General features: G+C 42.4%; 1 protein-coding gene across 1 annotated transcript in view; it reads right to left on the minus strand.

The window, feature by feature from the left end:
- Positions 1 to 13,435, minus strand: part of LOC139749260 (uncharacterized) — a 481,728-nt gene that overhangs the window by 396,371 nt on the left and 71,922 nt on the right. Inside the window, exon 9 of the mRNA XM_071662996.1 lies at positions 173 to 318. Within this exon, the coding sequence (XP_071519097.1) occupies positions 173 to 318 (146 nt within the window). The remainder of the gene's footprint in view (positions 1 to 172; positions 319 to 13,435) is intronic.

Below are 13,435 nucleotides of genomic sequence, written 5' to 3' on the forward strand. Positions count from 1 at the left end.
ACAGTCAAAGTCAAGTACAGTAAGATGTGCAATAGCTGATGTTTTGAGGGCTACCTTACACAGGGCACTCTCCTGTAAAGTAGAAAACAAATTAAGGGACTAAGGCATAAATTCACGTTAGTAAAGATTTTACAAATTTCACTTATAAAACCTACATGTGACATCTACTTACTGGTGAAGAAGTTTTAGCAAGAGTTACAACTTTCTCACGGTCAAAAGAATTTGTTGTCAGCAAAAAACTTGTCGTAGTGCTGCATAGAGCATTGAAGAGCGCAGGAACTGTGCTTATGTTAATTGTAATACTTTGTTTTCTTTTCACTGCAATGAGAAGAGGAAATGGTAAGTTTATATTGAAATTTAATATTACCTTCTGAGTAAATTTAAAGAATCTAAATCACTTACTGTATCATCTCTGGCTTTGAGACTATCAATAACTCTCTAATAAAAAAAATAACATTAATTACATAAGTTTGTTGAGTATTCCTGGGAAATTATATGGGAGGGTACTGATTTAGAGAGTAAAGGCATGTACAGAGCATCAGATTGGGGAAGAGCAGTGTGGTTTCAGAAGTGGTAAAGGATGTAGGATCAGGTGTTTGCTTTGAAGAATGTATGTGAGAAATACTTAGAAAAATAGATGGATTTGTATGTAGCATATATAGATCTGGAAAGGAATATGATAGGGTTGATAGAGATGCTTTGTGGAAGGTTTTAATAGTACATGGTGTGGAAGGTAAGTTGCTAGAAGCAGTGAAAAGTTCTTACCAAGGATGTAAAGCGTGTGTAAAAGTAGAAAGAGAGGAGAGTGGTTCCCAGTGAATGTTGGTTTGTGGAAGGGGAGTGTGACGTCCCTATGGTTACTTAATTTGTTTATGGATGGGGTGCTTAGGGAGGTAAATGCAAGATTTTGGAGAGAGGGGCAAGTATGCAGTCTATCAGGGAGGAGTTCTGGAGAGAGGGGCAAGTATACAGTCTGTCAGGGATAAAAGGGCCTAGGAAGTAAGTCAGTTGTTGTTTGCTAATGATACATCCCTGGTGGCTGATTTGGGTGAGAAACTGCAGAGGCTAGTTACTGAGTTTGGAAAAGTGTGTGAAAGGAGAAAGTTGAGAGTAAATGTGAATAAGAGCATGGTTATTGGGTTCAGTATGGTTGAGGGACATGTTAATTGGGATGTAAGTTTGAATGGAGAAAAACTGGAGGAAGTGAAGTGTTTTAGATATCTGGGAATGGACTTGGCAGCAGATGGAACCATGGAAGCGGATGTGAGTCACAGGGTGGGGGAGGGGGTCAAAGTTCTGGGAGCGATGAAGAATATGTGGAAGGAGAGAACATTATCTCAAAGAGCAAAAATGGGTATGTTTGAGAGAATGGTAGTTCAAACAATGTTATATAGTTGCGAGGCAGGGGGTATATTTAGGGTTGTATGGAGGAGGGTGGATGTGTTGGAAATTAATTGTTTGAGGACAATATGTGGCCTGAGGTGGTTTGATCGAGTAAGTAATGAAAGGGTTAGAGAGATGTGTGGTAATAAAAAGAGTGTGGCTGAGAGAGCAATAGGTGTGTTGAAAAGGTTTGGACATATGGACAAAATGAGTGAGGAAAGATTGACAAAGAGGATATATGTGTCAGAGGTGGATGAAACAAGGAGAAGCAGGAGACCAAATTGGAGGTGGAAGGAGGGAGTGAAAAAGATTCAGAGCAATCAGGGCCTGAACATACAGGATGGTGAGAGGCATGCAAGGAATAGAGTGAATTGAAATGATGTGGTATACCAGGGTCGAAGTGCTGCCAATGGACTGAACCAGGGCATGTGAAGTGTCTGGGTAAACCATGGAAAGGTCTGTGGGGCCAGATGTGGATAGGAAGATGTGGGGGGAGGGGGGATGCTATTTCCTGTGTGGAGTGGTAGTGACAGAAATGGATGAAGGCAAGTAAGTATGAATATGTACATGCGTATAAATGTATACGTCTATGTATGTATATTTTTTTTTTTTTTTTTTTATACTTTGTCGCTGTCTCCTGCGTTTGCGAGGTAGCGCAAGGAAACAGACGAAAGAAATGGCCCAACCCCCCCGATACACATGTACATACACACGCCCACACACGCAAATATACATACCTACACAGCTTTCCATGGTTTACCCCGGACGCTTCACATGCCTTGATTCAATCCACTGACAGCACGTCAACCCCTGTATACCACATCGCTCCAATTCACTCTATTCCTTGCCCTCCTTTCACCCTCCTGCATGTTCAGGCCCCGATCACACAAAATCCTTTTCACTCCATCTTTCCACCTCCAATTTGGTCTCCCTCTTCTCCTCGTTCCCTCCACCTCCGACACATATATCCTCTTGGTCAATCTTTCCTCACTCATTCTCTCCATGTGCCCAAACCACTTCAAAACACCCTCTTCTGCTCTCTCAACCACGCTCTTTTTATTTCCACACATCTCTCTTACCCTTACGTTACTTACTCGATCAAACCACCTCACACCACACATTGTCCTCAAACATCTCATTTCCAGCACATCCATCCTCCTGCGCACAACTCTATCCATAGCCCACGCCTCGCAACCATACAACATTGTTGGAACCACTATTCCTTCAAACATACCCATTTTTGCTTTCCGGGATAATGTTCTCGACTTCCACACATTTTTCAAGGCTCCCAAAATTTTCGCCCCCTCCCCCCACCCTATGATCCACTTCCGCTTCCATGGTTCCATCCGCTGACAAATCCACTCCCAGATATCTAAAACACTTCACTTCCTCCAGTTTTTCTCCATTCAAACTCACCTCCCAATTGACTTGACCCTCAACCCTACTGTACCTAATAACCTTGCTCTTATTCACATTTACTCTTAACTTTCTTCTTCCACACACTTTACCAAACTCCGTCACCAGCTTCTGCAGTTTCTCACATGAATCCGCCATCAGCGCTGTATCATCAGCGAACAACAACTGACTCACTTCCCAAGCTCTCTCATCCCCAACAGACTTCATACTTGCCCCTCTTCCCAAGACTCTTGCATTTACCTCCCTAACAACCCCATCCATAAACAAATTAAACAACCATGGAGACATCACACACCCCTGCCGCAAACCTACATTCACTGAGAACCAATCACTTTCCTCTCTTCCTACACGTACACATGCCTTACATCCTCGATAAAAACTTTTCACTGTTTCTAACAACTTGCCTCCCACACCATATATTCTTAATACCTTCCACAGAGCATCTCTATCAACTCTATCATATGCCTTCTCCAGATCCATAAATGCTACATACAAATCCATTTGCTTTTCTAAGTATTTCTCACATACATTCTTCAAAGCAAACACCTGATCCACACATCCTCTACCACTTCTGAAACCACACTGCTCTTCCCCAATCTGATGCTCTGTACATGCCTTCACCCTCTCAATCAATACCCTCCCATATAATTTACCAGGAATACTCAACAAACTTATACCTCTGTAATTTGAGCATTCACTCTTATCCCCTTTGCCTTTGTACAATGGCACTATGCACGCATTCCGCCAATCCTCAGGCACCTCACCATGAGTCATACATACATTAAATAACCTTACCAACCAGTCAACAATACAGTCACCCCCTTTTTTAATAAATTCCACTGCAATACCATCCAAACCTGCTGCCTTGCCGGCTTTCATCTTCCGCAAAGCTTTTACTACCTCTTCTCTGTTTACCAAATCATTTTCCCCAACCCTCTCACTTGGCACACCACTTCGACCCAAACACCCTATATCTGCCACTCTGTCATCAGACACATTCAACAAACCTTCAAAATACTCATTCCATCTCCTTCTCACATCACCACTACTTGTTTTCACCTCCCCATTTACGCCCTTCACTGAAGTTCCCATTTGCTCCCTTGTCTTACGCACCCTATTTACCTCCTTCCAGAACATCTTTTTATTCTCCCTAAAATTTACTGATAGTCTCTCACCCCAACTCTCATTTGCCCTTTTTTTCACCTCTTGCACCTTTCTCTTGACCTCCTGTCTCTTTCTTTTATACTTCTCCCACTCAATTGCATTTTTTCCCTGCAAAAATCGTCCAAATGCCTCTCTCTTCTCTTTCACTAATACTCTTACTTCTTCATCCCACCACTCACTACCCTTTCTAAACAGCCCACCTCCCACTCTTCTCATGCCACAAGCATCTTTTGCGCAATCCATCACTAATTCCCTAAATACATCCCATTCCTCCCCCACTCCCCTTACTTCCATTGTTCTCACCTTTTTCCATTCTGTACACAGTCTCTCCTGATACTTCCTCACACAGGTCTCCTTCCGAAGCTCACTTACTCTCACCACCTTCTTCACCCCAACATTCATTCTTCTTTTCTGAAAACCCATACTAATCTTCACCTTAGCCTCCACAAGATAATGATCAGACATCCCTCCAGTTGCACCTCTCAGCACATTGACATCCAAAAGTCTCTCTTTCGCACGCCTGTCAATTAACACGTAATCCAATAACGCTCTCTGGCCATCTCTCCTACTTACATAAGTATACTTATGTATATCTCGCTTTTTAAACCAGGTATTCCCAATCATCAGTCCTTTTTCAGCACATAAATCTACAAGCTCTTCACCATTTCCATTTACAACACTGAACACCCCATGCATACCAATTATTCCCTCAACTGCCACATTACTCACCTTTGCATTCAAATCACCCATCACTATAACCCGGTCTCGTGCATCAAAACCGCTAACACACTCATTTAGCTGCTCCCAAAACACTTGCCTCTCATGATACCTCTCATGATCTTTCTTCTCATGCCCAGGTGCATATGCACCAATAATCACCCACCTCTCTCCATCAACTTTCAGTTTTACCCATATTAATCGAGAATTTACTTTCTTACATTCTATCACATACTCCCACAACTCCTGTTTCAGGAGTATTGCTACTCCTTCCCTTGCTCTTGTCCTTTCACTAACCCCTGACTTCACTCCCCAGACATTTCCAAACCACTCTTCCCCTTTACCCTTGAGCTTCGTTTCACTCAGAGCCAAAACATCCAGGTTCCTTTCCTCAAACATATTACCTATCTCTCCTTTTTTCACATCTTGGTTACATCCACACACATTTAGGCACCCCACTCTGAGCCTTCGAGGAGGATGAGCAATCCCCGCGTGACTCCTTCTTCTGTTTCCCATTTTAGAAAGTTAATACAAGGAGGGGAGGATTTCCGGCCCCCCGCTCCCGTCCCCTCTAGTCGCTTTCTACGACACACGAGGAATACGTGGGAAGTATTCTTTCACCCCTATCCCCAGGGATATGTATAGTATATGTATGTGAGAAATACTTAGAAAAGCAAATGGATTTGTATGTAGCATTTATGGATCTGGAGAAGGCATATGATAGAGTTGATAGAGATGCTCTGTGGAAGGTATTAAGAATATATGGTGTGGGAGGCAAGTTGTTAGAAGCAGTGAAAAGTTTTTATCGAGGATGTAAGGCATGTGTACGTGTAGGAAGAGAGGAAAGTGATTGGTTCTCAGTGAATGTAGGTTTGCGGCAGGGGTGTGTGATGTCTCCATGGTTGTTTAATTTGTTTATGGATGGGGTTGTTAGGGAGGTGAATGCAAGAGTTTTGGAAAGAGGGGCAAGGATGAAGTCTGTTGGGGATGAGAGAGCTTGGGAAGTGAGTCAGTTGTTGTTCGCTGATGATACAGCGCTGGTGGCTGATTCATGTGAGAAACTGCAGAAGATGGTGACTGAGTTTGGTAAAGTGTGTGAAAGAAGAAAGTTAAGAGTAAATGTGAATAAGAGCAAGGTTATTAGGTACAGTAGGGTTGAGGGTCAAGTCAATTGGGAGGTGAGTTTGAATGGAGAAAAACTGGAGGAAGTGAAGTGTTTTAGATATCTGGGAGTGGATCTGGCAGCGGATGGAAACATGGAAGCGGAAGTGGATCATAGGGTGGGGGAGGGGGCGAAAATTCTGGGAGCCTTGAATAATGTGTGGAAGTCGAGAACATTATCTCGGAAAGCAAAAATGGGTATGTTTGAAGGAATAGTGGTTCCAACAATGTTGTATGGTTGCGAGGCGTGGACTATGGATAGAGTTGTGCGCAGGAGGATGGATGTGCTGGAAATGAGATGTTTGAGGACAATGTGTGGTGTGAGGTGGTTTGATCGAGTAAGTAACGTAAGGGTAAGAGAGATGTGTGGAAATAAAAAGAGCGTGGTTGAGAGAGCAGAAGAGGGTGTTTTGAAATGGTTTGGTTACATGGAGAGAATGAGTGAGGAAAGATTGACCAAGAGGATATATGTGTCGGAGGTGGAGGGAACAAGGAGAAGAGGGAGACCAAATTGGAGGTGGAAAGATGGAGTGAAAAAGATTTTGTGTGATCGGGGCCTGAACATGCAGGAGGGTGAAAGGAGGGCAAGGAATAGAGTGAATTGGAGCGACGTGGTATACCGGGGTTGACGTGCTGTCAGTGGATTGAATCAAGGCATGTGAAGCGTCTGGGGTAAACCATGGAAAGCTGTGTAGGTATGTATATTTGCGTGTGTGGATGTATGTATATACATGTGTATGGGGGTGGGTTGGGCCATTTCTTTCGTCTGTTTCCTTGCGCTACCTCGCAAACGCGGGAGACAGTGACAAAAAAAAAAAAAAAAAAAAAAAAAATGTATGTATATATGTGTATGGGCGGGGGGGACGGGGGCACTGTTTCATGAGTGGCAGGGTGGCGACAGGAATGGATGAAGGCAGCAAGTATGAAAATGTACATGTATATATATGTCATATGTATACATCTGTGTATGTATATATGTATACACTGAAATGTATAGGTAGGTATATGTGCATTTGGGAGCGTTTATGCATATGCATTTGTAAGTGGGTGGGTTGGGCCATTCTTTTGTCTGTTTCCTTGCACTACCTCACTAACACAGGAGACAGCTACTAAGTATAATTAAAATAAAAATAAAATGTGTATATGAGTGGTTGGGCCATTCTTTGTCTGTTTCCTGGCACTACCTCGCTGACAGGGAAAAAGTGTTTAAGTACAATAAATAAATAACTCACTAAATAAATATTAATGACTCTATAAAAAAATTGCAAAATCTGAAGGATGGAAAACTTTGCTTTATCATGGGTAGAGCCATACAATGATCTGGCAGACCAATTGCTTGGTACAGGTATGACATTGAAACAGTTTTACCTCAAAAATAATGTGTATCCATAACAATTCACCCCTGTGATCACCATAAAATACATAAGGCCAGTATAAACTAGTTCACTAGAGTTAAGCAATTCAATACCCACAGAGTTGCCCATCTAGGTCTAAGGGCCATATTAAGGAGGTAAGGTAACAACAGAACACGCTAAACACATTAAATCACTTGCACATGGTGACTGCCTCAAATCTGTTGACATCAAAATCAATAAATTTTGCAAGTTCCAATCTATGAACTTGTGATGAGACTTAGCCAAAATGGCAGGGTTAGCACAAACAGTAGCTCTTTGTTTTTCCTCTCATAATCCACTTTATATTTCCTTTAAAGTCCAGCCTTAATGTACAGGCTTTTGTCTATGACTGGACCCTATACTTATTACTTTTTTACTTGAAAGCCATTTTCTGCTTCAGCAGCGTAGTGCCAGGAAGCAGATGAAGAAAGAACTATCCACAACTATACACATGTATACAAGTACATATACATGAATATGTATATATATATGTATATTGGAAAGATCACAATTTTGCATGTGATCAAGATATTCCTATGAGTCCACGGGGAAAATGAAACACGAGAAGTTCCCAAGCGCACTTTCGTGTAATAATCACATCATCAGGGGATGTATTTGGTAAACCACCAAATGGCGTCCTAGCTTCGTCTCTTCGGTGTATATCAACTGACTTATATTTCTCTCTTGTGTCTCCCCTGATGATGTGATTATTACACGAAAGTGCGTTTGGGAACTTCTCGTGTTTCATTTTCCCCGTGGACTCATAGGAATACCTTGATCACGTGCAAAATTTGGTAAACCACCAAATGGCGTCCTAGCTGCGTCTCTTCGATGTATATCAACTGACTTATATTTCTCTCTTGTGTCTCCCCTGATGATGTGATTATTACACGATAGTGCACTTGGGAACTTATCATGTTTCATTTTCCCCGTAGACTCATAGGAATATATATGTACATATGTGATATATAAGGATTTCACCAGGGAAAGTGAAGCATCTGGTGTAAACCATGGAAAGTTTGTGGGGCCTGGATGTGGAAAGGGAACTGTAGTTTTGGTGCATTACAAATGACAGCTAGAGACTGAGTGTGAACAAATGTGGCCTTTCTTGTCTTTCCCTAACATACCTTGAGCATGCATGGGGGTGGAGGGGTGGTGCTATTTCATGTGTGGCAGGGTGGGGATGGAATAGATGAAAGCAACAAGTATGAATACGTACATGTGTATATATTCATATGTCTGTGTATGTATATGTATGAATATGTTGAAATGTATAGGTATGTATATGTGCGTCTGTGGGCATTTATGTATATACATGTGTAGGTGGGTGGGTTGGGCCATTCTTTCATCTCTTTCCTTGCACTACCTCGCTAAGGCGGGAGACAGAGATTAAGAATAATAATAAATGAGAGATGGGTGATTATTGGTGCATATGCACCTGGGCATGAGAAGAAAGATCATGAGAGGCAAGTGTTTTGGGAGCAGCTGAGTGAGTGTGTCAGTAGTTTTGATGCGCAAGACCAGGTTATAGTGATGGTTGATTTGAATGCAAAGGCGAGAAATGTGGCAGTTGAGGGAATAATTGGTGTACATGGGGTGTTCAGTGTTGTAAATGGAAATGGTGAAGAGCTTGTAGATTTATGTGCTGAAAAAGGACTGGTGATTGGGAATACCTGGTTTAAAAAGAGATATAAATGAGAATACATATGTAAGTAGGAGAGATGGCCAGAGAGCATTATTGGATTACGTCTTAATTGATAGATGTGCGAAAGAGAGACTTTTGGATGTTAATGTGCTGAGAGGTGCAACTGGAGGAATGTCTGATCATTATCTTGTGTAGGTGAAGGTGAAGTTTTGTAGAGGTTTTCAGAAAAGAAGAGAGAATGTTGGGGTGAAAAAAGAGGTGAGAGTAAGTGAGCTTGGGATGGAGACTTGTGTGAGGAAGTACTAAACAAGACTAGAGTGCAGAATGGAAAAAGGTGAGAACAAAGGACGTAAGGGGAGTGGGGGAGGAATGGAATGTATTTAGGGAAGCAGTGATGGCTTGTGCAAAAGATGCTTGTGCCATGAGAAGCGTGGGAGGTGGGCAGATTAGAAAGGGTAGTGAGTGGTGGGATGAAGAAGTAACATTATCAGTGAAAGAGAAGAGAGATGCATTTGGACGATTTTTGCAGGGAAATAATGCAAATGACTGGGAGATGTATAAAAGAAAGAGGCAGGAGGTCAAGAGAAAGGTGCAAGAGGTGAAAAAGAGGGCAATGACAGTTGGCGTGAGAGAGTATCACTACATTTTAGGGAGAATGAAAAGATGTTTTGAAAGGAGGTAAATAAAGTGCGTAAGACAAGGGAGCAAATGGGAACTTCAGTGAAGGGCGCTAATGGGGAGGTGATAACAACTACTGATGTGAGAAGGAGATGGAGTGAGTATTTTGAAGGTTTGTTGAATGTGTTTGATGATAGAGTGGCCGATATAGGGTGTTTTGGTCGAGGTGGTGTGCAAAGTGAGAGGGTTAGGGAACATGATTTGGTAAATAGAGAAGAGGTAGTAAAAGCTTTACGGATGATGAAAGCTGGCAAGGCAGTCGGTTTGGATGGTATTGCAGTGGAATTTATTAAAAAAGGGGGTGACTATTGTTGACTGGTTGGTGAGGTTATTTAATGTATGTATAACTCATGGTGAGGTGCCCGAAGATTGGCGGGATGCTTGCATAGTGCCATTGTACAAAGGCAAAGGGGATAAGAGTGAGTGCTCAAATTACAGAGGTATAAGTTTGTTTAGTATTCCTGGTAAATCATATGGGAGGGTATTGATTGAGAGGGTGAAGGCAAGTACAGAGCATCAGAATGGGGAAGAGCAGTGTGGTTTCAGAAGTAGTAGAGGATGTGTGGATCAGGTATTTGCTTTCAAGAATGTATGTGAGAAATACTTAGAAAAGCAAATGGATTTGTATGTAGCATTTATGGATCTGGAGAAGGCATATGATAGAGTTGATAGAGATGCTCTGTGGAAGGTATTAGGAATATATGTTGTGGGAGGCAAGTTGTTAGAAGCAGTGAAAAGTTTTATCGAGGATATAAGGCATGTGTACATGTAGGAAGAAAGTGATGGGTTCTCAGTGAATGTAGGTTTGCGGCAGGGGTGTGTGATGTCTCCATGGTTGTGTAAATTGTTTATGGATGGGGTTGTTAGAGAGGTAAATGCAAGAGTTTTGGAAAAAGGGGCAAGTATGCAGTCTGTTGTGGATGAGAGAGCTTGGGAAGTGAGTCAGTTGTTGTTCGCTGACGATACAGTGGCTGATTCATGTGAGAAACTGCAGAAGCTGGTGACTGAGCTTGGTAAAGTGTGTGAAAAGAAAGTTAAGAGTAAATGTGAATAAGAGCAAGGTTATTAGGTACAGTAGGGTTGAGGGTCAAGTCAACTGGGAGGTAAGTTTGAGTGGAGAAAAACTGGAGGAAGTAAAGTGTTTTAGATATCTGGGAGTGGATCTGGCAGCGGATGGAACCATGGAATCGGAAGTGAATCATAGGGTGGGGGAGGGGGCGAAAGTCCTGGGAGCCTCGAAGAATGTTTGGAAGTCGAGAACATTATCTCCAAAAGCAAAAATGGCTATGTTTGAAGGAATAGTGGTTCCAACAATACGGCTATGTTTGAAGGAATAGTGGTTCCAACAATGTTGTATGGTTGCGAGACGTGGGCTATGGATAGAGTTGTGCACAGGAGGGTGGATGTGCTGGAAATGAGATGTTTGAGGACAATATGTGGTGTGAGGTGGTTTGATCGAGTAAGTAATGTAAGGGTAAGAGAGATGTGTGGAAATAAAAAGTGCATGGTTGAGAGAGCAGAAGAGGGTGTTTTGAAATGGTTTGAGCGCATGGAGAGAATGAATGAGGAAAGATTGTGAAAGAGGATATATGTGTCGGAGGTGGAGGGAACGAGGAGAAGTGGGAGATCAAATTGGAGGTGGGATGATGGAGTGAAAAAGATTTTGAGTGATCGGAGCCTGAACATGCAGGAGGGTGAAAGGTGGGCAAGGAATAGAGTGAATTGGATCGATGTGGTATACCGGGGTCGACGTGTTGTCAATGGATTGAATCAGGGCACGTGAAGCGTCAGGGGTAAACCATGGAAAGTTCTGTGGGGCCTGGATGTGGAAAGGGAGCTGTGGTTTCGGGCATTATTACATGACAGCTAGAGACTGAGTGTGAACGAATGGGGCCTTTGTTGTCTTTTCCTAGTGCTGCCTCACACACATGAGGGGGAAGGTGGTTGTTATTCCATGCATAGCAGGGTGGTGATGGGAATGAATAAGGGCAGATAGTATGAATTATGTACATGTGTATATATGTATATGTCTGTTTGTGCATATATATGTATACACTGAGATGTATAGGTACGTATATTTGCATGTGTGGACGTGTATGTATATACATGTGTATGTGGGTGGGTTGGGCCATTTCTTTCTTCTGTTTCCTTGCGCTACCTCGCAAACGCGGGAGATAGCAACAAAGCAAAAATATATATATTTACTATGTATATGTATGTATATGTTGAAATGTATAAGTATGTATATGTGCGTGTGTGGGCATTTATGTACATGTGTATGTGGGTGGGTTGGGCCATTCTTTCATCTGTTTCCATGTGCTACCTCACAAATGCAGGAGACAGCGACTAAGCATAATAAATAAATAAGTATAACAAAAATAATAATGGTGAGAGGGTCAGAGAGAATGGTCTGGTAAACAGAGAAGAGGTAGTGAAAGCTTTGCGGAAGATGAAAACCGGTGGGTTTGGATGGTACTGCAGTGGAAAGGCAGTGGGTTTGGATGGTATTGCAGTGGAATATACTAAAAAAGGGGGTGACTGTGTTGTTGACTGGTTGTTGCTGATATTGAATGTATGTATGGTTCATGGTGAAGTGCCTCAGGATTGGCGGAATGCAAAGGGATAAAGGTGAGTGTTCCAATTACAGAGGTATAAGTTTGTTGACTGTTCCTGGGAAATTCTATGGGAGGGTACTGATTAAGAGGGTGAAGGCATTTACAAAGCATCAGATTGGGGAAGAGCAGTGTGGTTTCAGAAGTGGTAAAGGATGTGTGGATCAGGTGTTTGCTTTGAAGAATGTATGTGAGAAATACTTAGAAAAGCAAATGGATTTGTATGTAGCATTTATGGATCTGGAGAAGGCATATGATAGAGTTGATAGAGATGCTCTGTGGAAGGTATTAAGAGTATATGGTGTGGGAGGTAAGTTGCTTGGAGCAGTGAAAAGTTTTTATCGAGGATGTAAAGCATGTGTACAAGCAGGAAGAGAGGAAAGTAATTAGTTCCCAATGAATGTTAGTTCATTGTTGTTAAATTTGTTTATGGATGGGGTTGTTAGGGAAGTAAATGCAAGAGTTTTGGAGAGAGGGGCTGGTATGCAGTCTGTTGTGGATGAGAGGGCGTGGGAAATGAGTCAGTTGTTGTTTGCTGATGATACAGCGCTGGTGGCTGATTCAGGTGAGAAACTGTAGAAGCTGGTGACTGAGTTTGGTAAAGTGTGTGAAAGAAGAAAGCTGAGAGTAAATGTGAATAAGAGCAAAGTTATTAGGTTCAGTAGGGTTGACGGACAATCTTTTTGGAAGGTAAGTTTGAATGGAGAAAAACTGGGGGAAGTGAAGTGCTTTATATATCTGAGAGTGGATTTGACAGTGGCTGGAACCATGGAAGTGGAAGTGAGTCACAGGGTGGGGGATGGGGTGAATGTTCTGGTAGCGCTGAAGAACGTGTGGAAGGCAAGAACATTATCTCTGAAAGCAAAAATGGGTACGTTTGAAGGACTAGTGGTTCCAACAATGTTTATGGTTGCGAGGCGTGGGCTATTGATAGGGTTGTGCGGAGGAGGGCGGATGTGTTGGAAATGAGATGTTTGAGGACAATATGTGGTGTGAGGTGGTTTGATCAAGTAATAAGAGGGTATGAGAGACTTGTGGAAAAAAAAGAGTGTGGTTGAGAGAGCAGAAGAGGGTATACTGAAATGGTTTGGTCACATGGATAGAATGAGTAAGGAAAGCTTGACAAAGAGGATATATGTGTCAGAGATGGAGGGAACAAGGAGAAGTGGGAGACCAAATTGGAGGTGGAAGGATGGAGTGAAAAAGATTTCGATCAATTGAGGCCTAAACATGCAGGAAGGTGAAAGGTTGCACGGAATAGAATG

This window comes from Panulirus ornatus, chromosome 6 (assembly GCF_036320965.1).
Source record: "Panulirus ornatus isolate Po-2019 chromosome 6, ASM3632096v1, whole genome shotgun sequence".
Lineage (NCBI taxonomy): Eukaryota > Metazoa > Arthropoda > Malacostraca > Decapoda > Palinuridae > Panulirus > Panulirus ornatus.